This window comes from Pan troglodytes, chromosome 23, assembly GCF_028858775.2.
Source record: "Pan troglodytes isolate AG18354 chromosome 23, NHGRI_mPanTro3-v2.0_pri, whole genome shotgun sequence".
Lineage (NCBI taxonomy): Eukaryota > Metazoa > Chordata > Mammalia > Primates > Hominidae > Pan > Pan troglodytes.
The window spans coordinates 40,641,335-40,660,080 of record NC_086016.1 but is presented as its reverse complement, the minus strand read 5'-3'; the positions used below and the strand labels follow the sequence as shown (position 1 = coordinate 40,660,080).

At 46.2% G+C, this 18,746-nt stretch overlaps 1 protein-coding gene across 5 annotated transcripts in view; it reads left to right on the top strand.

Moving 5' to 3' along the window:
• Positions 1-18,746, top strand: part of FAM227A (family with sequence similarity 227 member A) — a 70,168-nt gene that overhangs the window by 2,010 nt on the left and 49,412 nt on the right. For 4 of the 5 annotated variants that reach the window (XM_009438328.4, XM_009438326.4, XM_009438327.4 and 1 more), the window contains 5 exon segments: positions 4,534-4,769; positions 8,844-8,926; positions 14,573-14,642; positions 15,489-15,565; positions 17,705-17,851. In XM_009438328.4, the coding sequence (XP_009436603.1) occupies positions 4,628-4,769; positions 8,844-8,926; positions 14,573-14,642; positions 15,489-15,565; positions 17,705-17,851 (519 nt within the window). In that variant the 5' untranslated portion in view covers positions 4,534-4,627. 5 annotated transcript variants of the gene reach the window in all.

The window sequence follows — 18,746 nt, the reverse complement described above, 5'->3', positions numbered from 1 at the left end:
TTACAGGCGCCCGCCACCAAGCCCAGCTCATTTTTTTTTTTCTTGGTATTTTTAGTAGAGATGGGGTTTCACCATGTTAGCCAGGATGGTCTCGATCTCCTGACCTCGTGATCCGCCTGCCTTGGCCTCCCAAAGTGCTGGGATTACAGGCGTGAGCCACCGCGCCCAGCCTTTTGTTTATTTTTTTGAGACAGGGTCTCTTTCTGTCACCCAGGCTGGAGTGCAGTGACATCATCCCCACCTCCCAAAGTATTGGGATTACAGGTATGAGCCATTGCATTCAGCCTTAGAATTTTACTTATTCAGTCACATTAACCAAATTCCAAGGATTTAATTATCACATGTAGCTAGTGCTATTTTGATGGCCAGCATGGCCAGCCTCACTTCCCGCTGCTTGGATGGTATATTTTGGATGGCATATTATTTCCGCTCCCCATTTTTTCTTTTTTTTTTGAGACCGAGTTTTGCTCTTGTTGCCCAGGCTGGAGTGCAGTGGCGCGATCCGGCTCACTGCAAGCTCCGCCTCCTGGGTTCAAGCAATTCTCCTGCCTCAGCCTCCAGAGTAGCTGGGACAACAGGCGCCCGCCATCACACCCGGCTAGTTTTTTGTATTTTTAGTGGAGACGGGGTTTCACCGTGTTAGCCAGGATGGTCTCGATCTCCTGACCTCGTCATCCGCCTGCCTTGGCCTCCCAAAGTGGTGGGATTACAGGCGTGAGCCACCGCGCCCGGCCCTGCTCCCCTTTATCTAATTAACTTGTGCTCCTCCTTTAGCACCTTGATCTCCTTGTATGGTCAAAACACACTATTATGTCATCTTACAGTGTTGTTCCCTTTGAAGTAGTGATGACAGTTATAACTCATAATTATGATTTACGTAATTGTCTCATTGTCCTGTCTCCTTCAGTAGATGTAAGCCCCTTGAGGGCAGGGACCAAGTCTGGTTTAGTTCACTTTCCTGTCCCGAGTATGAGCATGCTGCTGGCTTATGGTAGGTACTCAGTAAATAGTCATTTCATCCACAGTCCCCAACCTTTTTGGCTTCAGGAACCAGTTTCATGGAAGACAATTTTTACACAGACCTGGGATCGGGGGGATGGTTTTGGGATGATTCAAGAGCATTACAGGCCGGGTGCGGTGGCTCATGCCTGTAATCCCAGCACTTTGGGAGGCTGAGACAGGCAGATCACGAGGTCAGGAGTTTGAGACCAGCCTGACCAATGTGGTGAAACCCCATCTCTACTAAAAATACAAAAATTAGCCAGGCATGGTGGCGTGCACCTGTAATCCCAGCTACTTGAGAGGCTGAGGCAGGAGAATCACTTGAACCCAGGAGGCGGAGTTTGCACTGAGCCAAGATTGTGCCATTGCATTCCAGCCTGGGCAACAAGAGTGAAACTCCGTCTCAAAAAAAAAAAAAAAAGCATTACATTCATTGTGCACTTTATTTCTACTGTTATTACATTGTAACATAAAATAATTCTACAACTCACCATAATGTAGAATCAGTGGGAGCCCTGAGCTTGTTTTCCTGGAACTAGACAGTCTATCTGGGAGTGCTGAGAGACAGTGACGGATCATCAGGCATTAGATTCTCATAAGGAGCACACACCCTAGGTCCCTTGCATGCATAGTTCATAATAGGGTTTGCACTCCTATGAGAATCTAATGTTGAAGCTTATCTGACAGAAGGCAGAGCTCAGGCAGTCATGTGAGGAATGAGGAGTGGCTGTAAATACAGACAAGCTTCTCTCACTCACCTGCCACTCACTTCCTGCTGTGCGGCCTGGTTCCTAACAGGCCACAGACCTACACCCATCCATGGCCCTGGGGTTGGGGACCCCTGATTGTATGACTAAGGGTTATACTAAAAAGTCTGTCAGATGCTAAAGTCTGCATTTTTTTTTTTTTTTTGAGACGGAGTCTTGCTCTGTCGCCCAGGCTGGAGTGAAGTGGTGTGATCTCAGCTCACTGCAAGCCCCGCCTCCCAGGTTCACGCCATTCTCCTGCCTCAGCCTCCCTGGTAGCTGGGACTACAGGCGCCCGCCACCACGCCAGGCTAATTTTTAGTAGAGACGGGGTTTCACCATGTTAGCCAGAATGGTCTCGATCTCCTGACCTCGTGATCCACCTGCCTCGGCTTCCCAAAGTGCTGGGATTACAGGCGTAAGCCACCACGCCCGACCTTTTTTTTTTTTCTTGAGATGGAGTCTCGCTCTGTCGCCCAGGCTGGAGTGCAGTGGCGTGATCTCGGCTCACTGCAAGCTCCGCCTCCTGGGTTCACGCCATTCTCCTACCTCTGTCTCCCAAGTAGCTGGGACTGTAGGTGCCCGCTACCATGCCCGGCTAATTTTTTGTATTTTTTAGTAGAAACGGGGTTTCACCGTGTTAGCCAGATGGTCTCGATCTCCTGACCTCATGATCTGCCTGCCTCAGCCTCCCAAAGTGCTAGGATTACAGGTGTGAGCCACTGCGCCCGGCCTAAAGTCAGCGTTGTTTTTATATGCTCAAATATATTAACTTTTTTGTTATTTTAATTTTTCTTTTTTTCATATCGCCTCTTCTGAGAAGCATCAAATATGTTAACTTTATTTATTTATTTATTTTGAGACAGGGTCTCACTCTGTCTTTCAGGCTGGAGTGCAGTGGCATGATCTCAGCTCACTGCAACCTCCACCTCCCAGGTTCAAGCAATTCTCCTGCCTCAGCCTCCCTAGTAGCTGGGATTACAGGGGCCCGCCACCATGCCCGGCTAATTTTTGTATTTTTAGTAGAGATGGCGTTTCACCACGTTGGCCAGGCTGGTCTCGAACTCTTGACCTCATGATTCGCCTGCCTCGGCCTCCCAAAGTGCTGGGATTACAGGCGTGAGCCACCGCGCCCAGCCCAAATATGTTAACTTTAAACAGGGCATTTGAATCTTGACTGCCAGAATGTGTGCTCCATGAGAGCAGAAGGTTTCTTACTCTTCCACTCTTCTGCCCTGCCCCCAGCACATAGCATATTGCTTGCCACAGGGTAGATATTTAAGGAAGCTAGTTTTCTTCCCTCTCCTTTTATCCTCCCCAAGTAATGGCAGTAAAAACTTACCGTGTTTCAGAGAATACCTAAAATGGTATGAAATATTCAGAAGGGGCTGGGAGTGGTGGTTCACGCCTGTAATCCCAGCACTTTGAGAGGCCAAGGTGGGTGGATCACCTGAGGTCAGGAGTTCGAGACCAGCCTGGCCAAAATGGTGAAACCCCATCTCTACTAAAAATACAAAAATTAGGCAGTTGTGGGTGGCAGGTACCTGTAGTCGCAGCTACACGGGAGGCTTGAATCCAGGATGTCAAGGCTGCAGTGAGTGAGCCAAGATCGTGCCACTGCACTCCAGTCTGGGCGACAGAGCAAGACGCTGTCTCAAAACAAACAAACAAACAAACAAAAAACCGTGGTAAGTCTAAAAGGAATCACAGTTAATCCATAATTTGCCTAGTGGAGAAAGCAGTAGAAGCAAATCATTCCAGTTCACTATTGTGAGTCCTGTGATAGATGAATGCAGAACCTTGGGCTTTGCAGAGGAGGCATGGTGCTAATGGCTTGGAATTATTTGAGAAGGTTTCCACAGATGTGTCACCTGGGCGTAGTCCAACAGAGGGAACCACATCTGGAAAGGCATAGAGGTAGGAAGAGCATTGTGTGGTCAGGGAGCAGGAAGAAGTTCTGCGGGTCTGGCGTGTAAGATGCATGTCTGTGGAGAAGATGGAGCAAAGGCCTGAACCGGAGGAGAGGGAAGGAGAGTATGGTGAAAGGGCATTTGAGTTCATGTTCCCACCAAACTCAACGTTTTCTCTGTCTTTCCGTTATGTATGAGCTTCTAGAGGGCAGGATCTAAGTCTTTTGCTGTATTATAACGAGGCCTATCACACTAGACTCTGGACATACAGGGCCCACAGATGGAAGTAATGGGCTCCTGGCCAACAAGCAAGGACCCAGGAGAGCTGTTAGACCAGAGTGTTCCAGAGCCAAGGAGGAAGAGTAGAGTTGGGGCCAGTTTTCTGAGAGGGAGCAGAAAGCTTCAGGTTGATCAGGAGCCTCGCGCTGAGGAGATGGACCCTGTATTCTAGAATCACAGCATCGGAAAGCTGGAGAGAGCCTTAGGGTCACCTAATCCAAATCTCTTTTAGAGTTGGGACTCGGAGAAACAAAGAGATCTGATTTCATTTCTCGTTTGGGAACTGACTTGCTGAGTGGTCTGGAGTAGTCTGGAGCCCTGGCCTTTTCCACATTCTAGTTTCCTTATTTTTAAAACTAGAACAATTTTCATCATGGGGGAGGGGCAGAGGGAGAGTCAGGCATCAGACATTGGAAGAACAAGTCCATATATCTTGAAATCCTCATTTAAGAATAGGCTTCTCAGACGGAACCCTTTCATTCCCCATGCAGGCATGGGACATGTGCTTTGCCATCAACCCTGTGTAGCTGGGGAACGTGGTTGGGCTTTTCTTCTTGTGTTTTCTGAGCTGGCTCTATGCTGTTTATGATTTCCAGGAGGCTGATTAAACAAAGGACAAGATTGGAGTGGGAAATGAGAGGCTCTTAAAAGTGGAAGCTTTTTGTTTGTCCATTTACAAGAAATTGGACAATGAATCACTTCAGGAAGATGGAGGTCATCAACCTCACCACCCTACCTGTGATACCAGTGGATGAGCACCTGGCTGTCTCGCTTGTCGCACGGAATACAATGGTGAAGACTGTGAGGAAGGAGTTAGAGAACAGTCCACCCTGTATCCTTCTGGTGGTGTCACCTACAATCAGACCAAATACACCTAACTTGAGTCATGCCACAGAGATCTAATCAGTGCTCAGGTCTATAATGCACATTACTTATTAGCTTGTCCCTTATACATTCATTTTTTCTTTTCTTTTTTTTCTTTTTTTTTTTTTTTTTTTGAGATGGAGTTTCACACTGTTACCCAGTCTGGAGTGCAGTGGCACAGTCCCAGCTCACTGCAATCTCTACCTCCCAGGTTCAAGCAGTTCTCCTGCCTCAGCCTCCTGAGTAGCTGAAATTACAGGTGCCTGCCACCACACCTGGCTAATATTTTATATTTTTAGTAGAGATGGGGTTTCACCATGTTGGCCAGGCTGGTCTTGAACCCCGGACCTCAAGTGATCCACCTGCCTCGGCCTCCCTAAGTGCTGGGATTACAGTCATGAGCCACTTCGCCCAGCCATATTGAGACAGAGTCTCACTCTGTTGCCCAGGCTGGAGTGCGGTGGTGCAGTCTTAGTTAACTGCAACCTCCACTTCCCAAGCAAGTGATTCTCCTGCCTCAGCCTCCCGAGTAGCTGGGATTACAGGCGCCTGTCACCATGTCCAGCTAATTTTTTGTATTTTTAGTAGAGATGGGGTTTCACCATGTTGGCCAGGCTGGTCTTGAACTCCTGACCTCAGGTGATCCGCCCGCCTTGACCTCCCAAAGTGCTGGGATTACAGGCATGAGACACCGCATCTGGCCAGATACATTTTTTCAATTACTTAAACTCTACCTATCCTCTAAAAGAATTTGAGACTGTGAAGGACTGCTTGACTCCAGTATTTTTTACTAACATAATCAGAAAGAGCCCCAAAGGAAGAAGCTCTGGAAGTATTTGTTGAAAGAATGGGGAAGATTTTAAAAGCTAATTTTAAAAAGTGGTTGCTTTCTTTCCCTTCTATCTCCCAAAGAATTATAGATGTTATTGATAGCAACTAAGAAGTTGTGGTGCAACCGTCCACCCTCAGACAGATGAGCATGAAACCCAGCTTTTTCTTTTTTTTTTTTTGAGACAGAGTCTCACTCTGTTGCTCAGGCTGGAGTGCAGTGGCGTAGACTCTGCTCACTGCAACCTGTGCCTCCCAGGTTCAAGGGATTCTTCTGCCTCAGCCCCCAAGTAGCCGAGATTACAGGCACCCACCACCACGTCTGGCTAATTTTTGTATTTTTAGTAGAGACGGGGTTTCACCATGTTTGTCAGGCTGGTCTCGACCTCCTGACCTCAGGTGGTCCACCCACCTCAGCCTCCCAAAGTGCTGGGATTACAGGCGTGAGCCACCGCACCCAACCTTTAGCCCATTTTTAAATCAGATTGTGTATTTTCTTACTGTCGAGTTTTTAAGAGTTCTTTAAATATTTTGTTTGTTTGTTTGGGTTTTCTTGTTTGTTTCTGAGACAGAGTCTCACTCTGTCGCCCGGGCTGGAGTGCAGTGGCACGATCTCGGCTCACTGCAACCTCCACCTCCCAGGTTCAAGCAGTTCTCCTGCCTCAGCCTCCCAGGTAGCTGGGATTACAGGCATGTGCCACCACGTCTGGCTAATTTTGTATTTTTAGAAGAGACAGGGTTTCTCCATGTTGGTCAGGTTGGTCTCGAACTCCTGACCTCAGGTGATCCGCCTGCCTCAGCCTCCCAAAGTGCTTGGGATTACAGGCATGAGCCACTGCACCCAGCCTTTTTTTTTTTTTTTTAATCAAGTTGACCTTGCCTCTTCTCACCTGCCAGCCCTTCTCCCTGGCCCCAAATCTGCTCCTTCTGGCATCATCCAGGCTCTACCAGCATCTTACTGCCCTGGCCCTGTCTTCGTTCATCCTCATCTCACTTCTGACCCTGAGTTGTATTCCAGGGTCACAGAACTCCATCTCTGGAGGACCTTACTTGTCCAGCAAATAACCCTCTCGGACTATAAATAACCCCAGGTCTTTCCATCTCCTGTGGAGCTCATTTACCTTCAAGCCATCCTGCCAGCCCAGCTGCATGTACCACTCTGCCCCTTCCTTGCCTCTCAGAAGCCCTTCTTAAGATGAGGCAAAGTGTGATCCCATCAGAATTTGTTTCAGGGTCTCACTTTGCAGGGCTGCTTTCTAATGTCCCCTCTTTCTTCTTAATCCCACACCTAACAAGTCCATTTTACCTGCTGTGATTTGTCATGTCCCTTCTTGGTATCTTCCTTTTTCAAGTATCCTCCAATTTGTAAGAACACTTGAGGGTAATGAAAGTAAGAGTGAACCTTGCTTTATGTGAAGGGAGTGAGGGGTGATAGGATTATGGGGGTTTTACAAAGGATATATCCTAGATCAATTGAGGCTAAGACAGAAAGAAATATAAAAGCTGAGAGGGTAGGAAGAGGGGCCATAGAACTGAACAGATTTTAAGTGATAAACAAGGTTGAGATACCCTTTGACGCCGTCATCTGTCCCCTGAAAATCTCTCATAAAGAAATACTCTAAAATACGGAAACAGCTCTCTATGGGACATCACACATGCATCACAGCATTATTTATTTATTTTTCTTTTTTTTGTTGTTTCTTTTTTTTTTTTTTTTTTTTTTTGTCACTCAGGCTGGAGTGCAGTGGCACAATCTCAGCTCACTGCAACGTCCGCCTCCTGGGTTCAAGAGATTCTCCTGCCTCAGCACTCGAGTAGCTGGGACTATAGGCGTCTGCCACCATGCGCTGCTAATTTTTGTATTTTTAGTAGAGACGGGATTTCACCATGTTGGCCAGGCTGGTCTCGAACTCCTGACCTCAAGTGATCCACCTGCCTCAGCCTCCCAAAGTGCTGAGATTACAGGCGTGAGCCACCGTGCCTGGCACACAGCATTGTTTTGTTTTGTTTTATTTTATTTTATTTATTTTTGAGATGGAGTCTCGCACCATCGCACGGGCTGGAGTGCCGTGGCACGATCTTGGCTCACTGCAACTTCCACCTCCTGGTTCAAGCGATTCTCCTGCCTGAGCCTCCCAAGTAGCTGGGATTACAGGCACCCGCCACCACGCCCAGCTAATTTTTTTGTATTTTTAGTAGAGACGGGGTTTCACTATGCTGGCCAGGCTGGTCTCAAACTCCTAACATCGTGATCTGCCCGCCTCAGCCTCCCAAAGTGCTGGGATTACAGGAGTGAGCCACCGTGCCCAGCCAGCATTATTTATAATTGCCAAAAAGTATAAATAACTTAAAATTTCAATATCCAAGGAACAGTTAAGTATATTAAGGTGTATCTTCTACATGGATTAGTATAATGTCATTTAAAATGATTATCATGAAGCTCCTTTAGCCAAAGGGAAAAATGCTCATAATAATGAATGGAAGAGTGGCCGGGCGAGTGAGACTCCATCTCAAAAAATAATAATAATAATAATAATGACTGGAAGAGAAATCAGAGTAGTAAAACAGGCGTACACTCAGACTGTAAATACAGACAAAAATATGTATGTAAGAAATACTGGAAGGAAAATTCCCAAGTCCTAACAGAGTTGTTAGGGTGGTGGCATTATGGATGGCTCTTTTTCACTTTTTATATGTTCCAAGGTGTCTATAATATGGTCAACTCTCATTTATAATTTGCAAAGTATCTCATTTAAAACAAGATAAAGAAATATGGGCTAGGTGCGGTGGCTCATACCTGTGATCTGAGCACTTTGGGAGGCTGAGGTGAGTGGATCACTTGAGCCCAGGAGTTTGAGATCAGCCTGGGAAACATGGCAAAACTGCATCTCTACAAGAAATTTTAAAAATAGGCCAGGGGTGGTGGTGTGCGCGAGTAGTCCCAGCTACTTGGGAGGCTGAGGTGGGAGGATCGATTGAACCCGGGAGGTCTGCTGCAGTGACCCATGATTGCATCACTGCACTCCAGCATGGGCAACAGAGCGTGGCCCTGTCTCAGAAAAAAGGAAGAAAGAAATGTGAAAACTGTGAATGCAAAGAAAATAATTAAGGAGAGAGGCTGTGTAGACAGGGGCTGCCCTTTTCACCAGACAAGCCCCATCCTGTTGTGTGTGTAATCATCACCCTGAGTTTCCTTAGCAGACTAACCTCCCAGCATGCCTTATTGGCTCCATGCACCAGGTGAACCAAAAGATTGCTGACATAAATCTGCGTACCGAGCCGTCGGCCAACAGCCTGGTGAGTTACCTGTGCTGGAGCTGAGACAAAGCTTCTGACAGGGAAGGGCCCTGGGGATCATCAAGGTGTCACAGTGCCCTGGGGCCTCTCCATTTATTTGAAAACATGTTTACACAATTGAGTATTCAAAGTTAATTTTTTAAAAAATTAATAAACATTTATTTTTTATTTTTTTTTGAGACGGAGTCTCGCTTTGTTGCCAGGCTGGAGTGCAGTGGCACAATCTCAGTTCACTGCAACCTCTATCTCTTGGGTTCAAGCGATTCTCCTGCCTCAGCCTCCCGAGCAGCTGGGACTACAGGTGCGTGCCACCATGCCCAGCTAATTTTTGTATTTTTTAGTAGAGACGGGGTTTCACCATGTTGGCCAGGATGGTCTCGCTCTCGTGACCTCGTGATCTGCCCGCCTTGGCCTCCCAAAGTGCTAGGATTACAGGCGTGAGCCACCGCGCCCGGCCAATAAACTTTATTTATTTTTGAGACGGAGACTTGCTCTGTTGCCAGGCTGGAGTGCAGTGGTGCGATGTCGGCTCACTGCAACCTCCGCCTCCCTTTCAAGTGATTTTCCTGCCTCAGCCTCCCGAGTAGCTGGGACTACAGCCGTGTGCCACCATGCCTGGCTAATTTTTTGTATTTTTGGTAGAGAAAGGGTTCCACCATGTTGGTCAGGCTGGTCTCGAACTCCCCACCTCAAGTGATCCACCCACCTCAGCCTCTCAAAGTGCTGGGATTACAGGCGTGAGCCACCGCGCCTGGCCTAAACTTTATTTTTTAGAGCAATTATAAGTTCACAGCGAAATCGAGCAGAGTACAATTTTTTCATACACCCTCTGCTTCTGCACATGCACAACCTCCCCCACTGTTTACATTCCATAAGATAGTGGCACATTAGTTAGAATTAACGGACCTACATTGTTACATCATCATCACTCGACATTCAGAGTTTACAATAGGATTTATTCTTGGTGTTGTACATTCTACGAATTTGGACAAATACATAATGACATGTATCTACCATTGTAGTGTCATACAGAATAGTTTCACTGTCCTAAAAATCCTCTGTACTCCACCTGTTCATCTCTTTTTACTCCCTAACCCCTGGGAACCACTGTTGTTTTTACTCTCTCCATAGTTTTACCTTTCCCATAATGCCATATAGTTGGAATCATATAGTACGTAGCCTTTTTACGTTGGCTTCTTTCACTTATTATGCTTTTTAGTTTCCTCCACATCTTTTTTTTTTTTTTGAGATGGAGTCTCGCACTCTCGTCCAGGCTGGAGTGCAGTGGCGTGATCTTGGCTCACTGCAAGCTCTGCCTCCCGGGTTCACGCCATTCTCCTGCCTCAGCCTCCCAATAGCTGGAACTACAGGCGCCCGCCACCACGCCAGGCTAATTTTTTGTATTTTTAGTAGAGACGGGGTTTCACCGTGTTAGCCAGGGTGGTCTCGATCTCCTGACCTCGTGATCCGCCTGCCTCGGCCTCCCAAAGTGCTGGGATTACAGGCGTGAGCCACTGTGCCTGGCCAGTTCCCTCTGGGAACAACCCATCTTTTCATGGCTTGATAGTTCATTTCTTTTTAGTGCCAAATATTCCATTGTCTGAACGTACCATGGTTTATTTGTCCACTACTCAGGGACATCTTGGTTGCCTCCAAGTTTTGGCAATTACAGATAAAACTGCTGTAAGCATCCATGTCCAGGTCTTTGTGTGGGCATAAGTTTTCACTTCATGTAAGTAAATACCAGGGAGCACAATTGCTAGATCCTATGGTGAGAGTTTAGTTTAGTTTTGTAAGAAACCGGCAAACTCTCTTCCAAGGTGGTATTAACATTTCTCCTTCCCACCCGCAGTGAATGAGGGTTCTTGCGGCTCCACGTCCTCACCAGCATTTGGTGTTGTCAGTGTTCTAGATTTTGGTCATTCTAATTGCTGTGTGGTGGTATCCCATTGTTGTTTTAATTTTCATTTCCCCAGTGACATACATCTTTTTATATGCTTATTTATAATCTGTAGATCTTCTTTGTTGAGGTGTCTGTTCAATCTTTAGTACCACCACCCCCCCCCCACTATTTTTTTTTTTTTTTTTTTTTTTGAGACAGAATCTTGCTCTGTCACCCGGACAGGAGTGCAGTGGCGTGATCTTGGCTCACTGCAACCTCTACCTCCCAGGTCCAAGTGATTCTCCTGCCTCAGCCTCCTGAGTAGCTGGGATTACAGGCACCCACCACCACTCCCGTCTAATTTTTTGTATTTTTAGTAGAGACTGGGTTTCACCATGTTGGCTAGGCTGGTCTTGACCTCCTGACCTCAGGTGTTCCACCCGCCTCGGCCTCCCAAAGTGCTGAGATTACAGGCGTGAGCCACCATGCCCAAACTTTAGCCCATTTGTTAATCAGGTTATTTTCTTATTGTTTTAAGATTTCTTTTAATATTTGGTTTTGGGTTGTTTTTGTTCTTGTTTTTGTTTTTTTGAGACGGAGTCTCACTCTGTCACCCAGGCTAGAGTGCAGTGGTGCAATCTGGACTCACTGCAACCTCCACCTCCTGGGTTCAAACAATTCTCCTGCCTCAGCCTCCCTAATAGCTGGGATTACAGACATGTGGCACCACGCCCAGTTACTTTTTGTATTTTTAGTAGAGACGGGGTTTCACCATGTTGGCCAGGCTGGTCTCAAACTCCCGACCTCAAGTGATCCGCTCACCTTGGCCTCCCAAAGTGCTGGGATTACAGGCGTGAGCCACCACGCCCAGCCTCTTTGAATATTTTGGGTAACAGCCTTTTGTTGGATTTTTTTGCAAATATTTTCTCCTAGTATGTGACTTGTCACTTCATTCTCTTGACAGTGTCTTTTCACAGAGCAGAAATTTTTAATTTTAACGAAATCTAACTTACCAATTCCTTCATGGATTGTACCTTCTGTGTCATATCTAAAAAGTCATGGCGAAACCCAAGGTCACCTAGGTGTTCTCCTCTTGTCTTCTAGGGGTTTTATAGTTTTATGTTTACATTTTATTTTGATTCATTTTGAGTTCACTTTTGTGATGGCTGGAGTTTTTACCTCTCAGGGTGTCTACACTGAGCCTGCAGAATTCATTTATGACAGTTTTGGCTTTGCTACTGGTTCCCATGGAGGTTTCTGCCCATGGGTTTATTCTCCTGCCAGTTGGCATTCTCTGTATCTACCTACCTGTCTGTTCAGTTTTCAGGCAGTAGTTTGCCCTGTGACCTCACTTCTCTGAATGATCTAAGAGTTGTTGATTTTTCAGTTTGTTCAGCTTTACTTATTATTGGGACAGAATGGTGACTTATGAGATCCTTACATGTGGACCTGAAATGAGGAGTCTGAAGGTTAATTTTGGTACATTTTTATTGGGAAAAAATACAAACCCTTCAATAATTCTCAATCAAACACACACACACACACACACACACCTTTTCGGGAGGCAGGAGTGCTAAATGTTAAGCAAGTAGCTGTTGTGTAGCAGGCTCCCACAAGATGGAAGAACACAGGCGTGAATCATCTGTAAGTGTCTTTTTGGCTATTTTGAGTTTTGGCAATGGCGTGTATTTGTTTCTTATTTTTAACTGCACTTAAAGAAATCTGAGGCATAAATCTAAAGAGCTCTAAGATATGAAGATAGATTTGAAAATGACAGCAGCAAAGAAATGTCAACCAACCAACAAGTCGCTACTAAAGACCTGCTTCTCCATGGTGGCTATGAGGCAGAGGATTACAATGATGAAGATGTACTCTTTGAGAGATCCTGTGAGCTGCAGGCAAATTCACCTGCAGGTTTTTCTTTCTTTTTTTTTTTTTTTTTTTTTTTGAGACGGAGTTTCACTCTTGTCGCCCAGGTGCGATCTCAGCTCACTGCAACCTCCGCCTCCCAAGTTCAAGCAATTCTCCTGCCTCAGCCTCCCAAGTAGTGGGATTATAGGCACGTGCCACCACACCCGGCTAATTTTTTATTCAGGAGCCACTATAAATGCATAAAAAATTCAGGACCCAATGCAGACCCAGGAAATAAGCATCTCTAATGCAAAGGCCCGGGAATCTGTGTATTTGAATACTTCCCCAAAATGCCGGTCATTGGTCCGGTTTGGGAGTTGCCTTCCTGGAGAACAGCCCTGCTTGTAGGCCCTGAAGTCATCTCAAAGGTAAACTCAGCCCAGTGCTGGTCTTACCATCTTTCCCCCCAAAACTTGCTCTTCTTTCAGCATTCAACTATCCTTTCTCCCCTCTTTCTGTGCAAATCTTATCCATCCTTCCAGGCCATACAGTGTCTGCTATAATGACATTGGTAAAGATCAGAGATATTGCTATATTGCTACAGTGACTCATACCCATCCAATTCATTCCTCATGCCTTAAATTTCAGCTTACTTAATTGGAGCAACAATGTTAATACATAGACTAACCCCTGTGACCGCCCCCCCACCACTGGCACACACACATACACACACCCCTGCACACATGCCCAGTACCTTTCACTCATGCAGACCAGGGAGTGCTGATGCAAGGGAAAGATGGGGGAGGCCTGGAGAGGTATTTCCCAGTTTATCAAGCTCAGGAGCCTGATGCCGCCAACACTCATGTCCACCTCTTCTGGACAGTCCTCTGTGACTGCTCTGGCCCACGTTGACCTCACTTTGATTCGTAATCACAGCAGTTTAGCATTTAATTGTTCCACAAGTGCTGATTTGGCTCTCCAAATAGAGTGTAAGTCCCTTGAGGGCAAAAACACAGACTCATACTTGTTTGTTAACTTTGTTATCCAAGCTCATTGCTGGACTTTTGGTTGACAATCAATGCAACTTAGGTCACTAGCATTCATTTTTCTTTCTTCCTTTTCAGGGGAGTAGGAGGATGGGGGTGGGGAAGAGTCAGAGATCAAGAGAAGTCTCTCTTGAGAGGTCAAGGGTAGATAATAGATACCCCTTATTGAACAGCTCCTATCTGGTAGCCTCTTTGCCAGTGTTTTAGAATACATTAAACACTTTATTTTTGACCCTTATAAGAACCCTAGAAGAGGCTGGACGTGGTGGCTCACACCTGTAATCCCAGCACTTTGGGAGGCCGAGGTGGGCGGATCAGGAGGTCAGGAGATCAAGACCATCCTGCTAACACGGTGAAACCCCATCTCTACTAAAAATACAAAAAATTAGCCGGGCGTGGTGGCGGGCGCCTGTAGTCCCAGCTACTCGGGAGGCTGAGGCAGGAGAATGGGGTGAACCCAGGAGGCGGAGCTTGCAGTGAGCCAAGATCACACCACTGCATTCCAGCCTGGGCAACAGAGCGAGACTCCGTCTCAAAAAAAAAAAAAAAAGAACCCTGGAAGATAGATATTATTATCCCCCTTTTACAAAGAGATTAAACAATAGCTTGTTTAGTTTCTAATTCCTGCTCTAAATCACATACTCCTAGAAGAAGGGGCAGTGTGAGACAGTGGGGACACTCTGGGGGATGATGTCAGTGACACTGAGGCCACCAGGACCTACCACCTGGAGAAAGACAAGGCACTGGCCACAAACTTTGCTCCAGGTCTTTTGTGCACCAACAAGAGAAAACGCCCAGACCCTGACCCCACCCTTCTCCAGGATTTGCATTAATCCCTAATGCCCCCCTTTTTCTTGGTTTTTGAAGGCATTTGAGAGTTTTGAGTTGGAGAAGAAGGCTTTAAGAGAGAAAACTCGCAGCAGTCCAGAAGACAAAGGCAAAAACCTTTCCCTTAGCCTTGATGCTCTTTTCATGGGGTTTGTTTTTTTAGTATCTAAAATGCAACTGAGTAGGAATCCCAAGTTTCAGATGAGGATGTTTCTGTCTTCTTCTGAAGGAGCCTTAAATCTGACTTCTTGACATTGAGCAAGGAAGGAGGGAGGGGCAGTACCATTTAGAGACCACCTACATGTGGCGCCAGGTGCTTTTATCCACATTCCCTTGGTTTTTTGTTTTGTTTTGTTTTGTTTTGTTTTTGGAGACGGAGTCTCGCTCTGTCTCCCAGGCTGGAGTGCAGTGGCGTAATCTCGGCTCACTGCAACCTCCGCTTCCCGGGTTCAAGCAATTCTCCTGCCTCAGCCTCCTGAGTAGCTGGGATTACAGGGGCTCGCCACCATGCCCGGCTAATTTTTGTATTTTAGTAGAGATGGGGTTTTACCATGTTGGCCAGGCTGTTCTTGAACTCCTGGCCTCAAGTGATCCGCCTGCCTCAGCCTCCCAAAGTGCTGGGATTACAGATGTGAGCCACTGCGCCTGGCCCCTTGTTAAATTTTTATAACACCTGGGAAGTAGGTACCATTTAATATAATTTATAGATGAGGAAACAGCCTTGGAGGGAGGGGAGTAACTTACCTAAAGTCACAGTCTGTCTGCTCCTCCTTGCTGCTTCTCTGGATCAAGTGGTCTAATCAGATAAGTCGGCAACACAGTTGGGACCTATGAGACTAGTAGTAGGAGTGTCCTCTGGCAGCTTAGGTGGAATGAAAAAGCACAGTTGTAAGCACCGCACACTGTGGACAGACCCTGTGGTTACTCATTTATCTCTTTCTCCATTTTTCTGCAGTCAAGAGACAAAGGAAATCTCAGTATTCCTGCAAAGGCTCCGAACTCAGACATGCCAGATCTTCTGTTATAAAAAGGGTAAGGGATCTACTGCTGTGTCTGTTTCTGACCGGCTTCTGCTAGGCATGAAATAAAGATTTTATTCCTGGGGAGGAGAATACTTGGTGCCTGGGTAGTGATTATGAAGGAAAAATCGCAGAGCTCCTGAATCTAGAATTTCTCATAACACCCTCAAAACGGCAGAGCTGACCCCAGCCTCAGAATAGGGAGGGTGATGGAGGTCATGTGTCTATTTTTAGAACTTAGAAGGTGTCTCTGCTCAGAGATGTTCAGGTCTAATCCAGAGCCACTGTGCCATGCAGCTCCAAGGGGCTGTCCACACTGCAGGCTCCTGTGCAGCTGCTCTGAGTCACACCCCATGCTAGTTGTGCCACTGCAGAGTTGCTGCGGATGCCTCAGGAAGCTGAGATTCAGGAGCAGAAGGTGACTTGTCACAGGGTCATGCAGCTCACTGATGGCAGGCCCCACTTCCTGCTCAGTCCTCTGACTTGAGACAGGCTCTCCCCACTGCCTCCCCTGCAGCAATCTGGCCCCACCGCACAGCCCCCCATTTCAGATCCTCCTTGGCTTGTTCTTTATTTCTTTTTTTTTTTTTTTTTGAGATGGGGTCTCTCTCTGTCACCCAGGCTGGAGTGCAGTGGCACGATCTCAGCTTACTGCAACCTCCGCCCCCAGGGTTCAAGTGATTCTCCTGTCTTAGCCTCCCAAGTAGCTGGGATTAAGACATGCACCACCACACCTGGCTAAATTTGCATTTTTGGTAGAGATGGGGTTTTACCATGTTGGCTAGGCTGGTCTCGAACTCTTGACCTCAAGTAATCTGTCCATCTTAGCCTCCCAAAGTGCTGGGATTACAGGCGTGAGCCACCGTGCCCAGCCCTTAGCTTGTTCTTTACACTGCCTAGGTCTTAAGTATCCAAACCTTTAACTGCTAGGGAATCTGAAACAGTATGTTGTTCTTATCCTTCTTAACACCTTTTAGCCTAGGAAATTCCAAAACAGCACAAGGCCTAACGGGGATGTGAGTCTGCATTGGAACTGTCATACAATCCATTGATGGTGGCTGAGCTAAGTGTCCTGCAAAGGTGGCACAGCCAGCACATGGCGGAGCTGCCACCTGACTGCAGTCATCTAACTCAGAGTCAGTGCTGTGAATCATGAACTGTTCTTTCATTGACCATGGCCAGAGCCCAGTTAGGAAGTCAGCTGGGCCATCCAGGTGTTTCAGTGGGCACCTTTGGGTGGCGGTAATTAGTTTCCTATTTTCCATATTTTTACATTATTTATAGTCATCATGTTTTAGTTTTATCCTAAAAATCATTTAATGATATATATTAACCACAAAGATAGTAATATCCAATATTAGCATTTTAAGAAATTCACACTAAACCCCAAAGGGAGGGGAACTACATGCTCCAAGCTATTCGTGATATTAGTAGTAATTGGAAGTAATCAGTGAGTAGTTAATTAAATTATAGCACGTCTTAACAGGATATATCATCTTAAATGATAATTTTGAAGACAACATAACTACATGAAAATCTAAAATGAAGTAGATAAAGCAGGACATAAAAATCACATATATATTTTACTTCTTAGAACGATCAAAGTCAGCCAGACGAATCATATATAAATCATATTATGATTGAAGTTACGTATTTGTGTTTGTGTACATTTCCTCAAATCATATAAGGGAAAACAGAAATAATGTAGATAGCACTTTGGGAGGCTGAGGCAGGTGGATCACCTGAGGTCAAGAGTTCGAGACCAGCCTGGCCAACATGGTGAAACCCTGTCTCTACTAAAAATACAAAAAATTAGCTGGGCATGGTGGCGGGCGCCTGTAATCCCAGCTACTCAGGAGGCTGAGGCAGGAGAATTGCTTGAACCAGGAGGCAGAGGTTGCAGTGAGTCAAGATCATACCATTGCACTCCAGCCTGGACAACAAGAGTGAAATTTTGTCTCAAAAAAAAAAAAAGAAAAGAAATAATGTAGATAGGAGTTTGGAAGGGGTTCTAGGATCCTAAACACCCCTCATTTTCTCAGCATTCTATAAGGTTGTTATATTGTCTTCATAATAAAGAGGGGAAGCTAGCCTATTGTTTCACACTGTCAAAATGTGAACCCCATTTTCATATTCTGCTCTTTTGCTTCAGAAAACAGCAGATAAAAATCTGCTGGCAGAGCTGTACCAGTATTCCAACTTTAACAGCTCCAAGCCAAACAAGCTTCCGAATGGCGTGGACTTCTGTGACATGGTGGGCAACGTGGTCCGGGCTGAGAGAGACTGCCTTAGTGGCAAGGTGAGGAAAAAGCAGTGCCTGCCCTGAGTTTGCCAACCCATGGGGCAAATGCAGCTGTCACCCTTTCACACCCCAGGAGAAACTGAGGAACTCACCTAGGGCCACAGGCTTGCAGGTGTCTGAGCTGAGCTAGGAACCCTAGCCCAACCTCACTGCAAAACCTAGATTCCTTCTACCAGAGCAACAGTCTTCAGACTGTTTTGATCACATATCCTACTGGTGTGCAGTTTTTATCACAAACCCTAATTGCAATGTGTCTGTTTGTAAATTATATACTTATTCTGTTGCCAGTCCCTACAATGCATATGAGTATGCTTAATCTCTCTTTTCTTTTCAGTTTCCTCCTTCCCTCCCTCCTTCCTTCCTTCCTTTCTTTTTTCTTTCTTTCTTTCCTTCTTTCTCTCTCTCTCTCTCTTTCTCTTTCTCTCTTTCTTTCTTTCCTTCTTTTTCTTCTTTCTTACTTTTTTGAGACAGGGTCTCCCTCTGTACCCAGGCTGGAATGCGGTGGCACTATCATAGCTCACTGCGGCCTCAAACTCCCAGACTCAGGTGATCCTCCCACCTCAACCTCCTGAGTAGCATGCACCACCACACTGGCTAGTTTTTAAAAAAAATTTTTTGTAGAGACAAGGTCTTGCTAGGTTGCCCAGGCTATTCTCAAACTCCAGGGCTCATGCCATCTTCCCCTCCCCATCCTCGGCCTCCCAGAGAGCTGGGATTACAGGTGTGAGCCACTATGCCCAGCCAATTGCTTTTCTTTCTTACGTAGACATTAGTTAGAATATTTTCTTCTCACGCCTCTGGGGGTGAGTATGCTTCCTTGCAGAGCTGCGCACTAGAGCATGCTGGGTTCCTTGGGAAGAAAGCAAGGAAGTATTCTAAGGCCCAGAGGAAC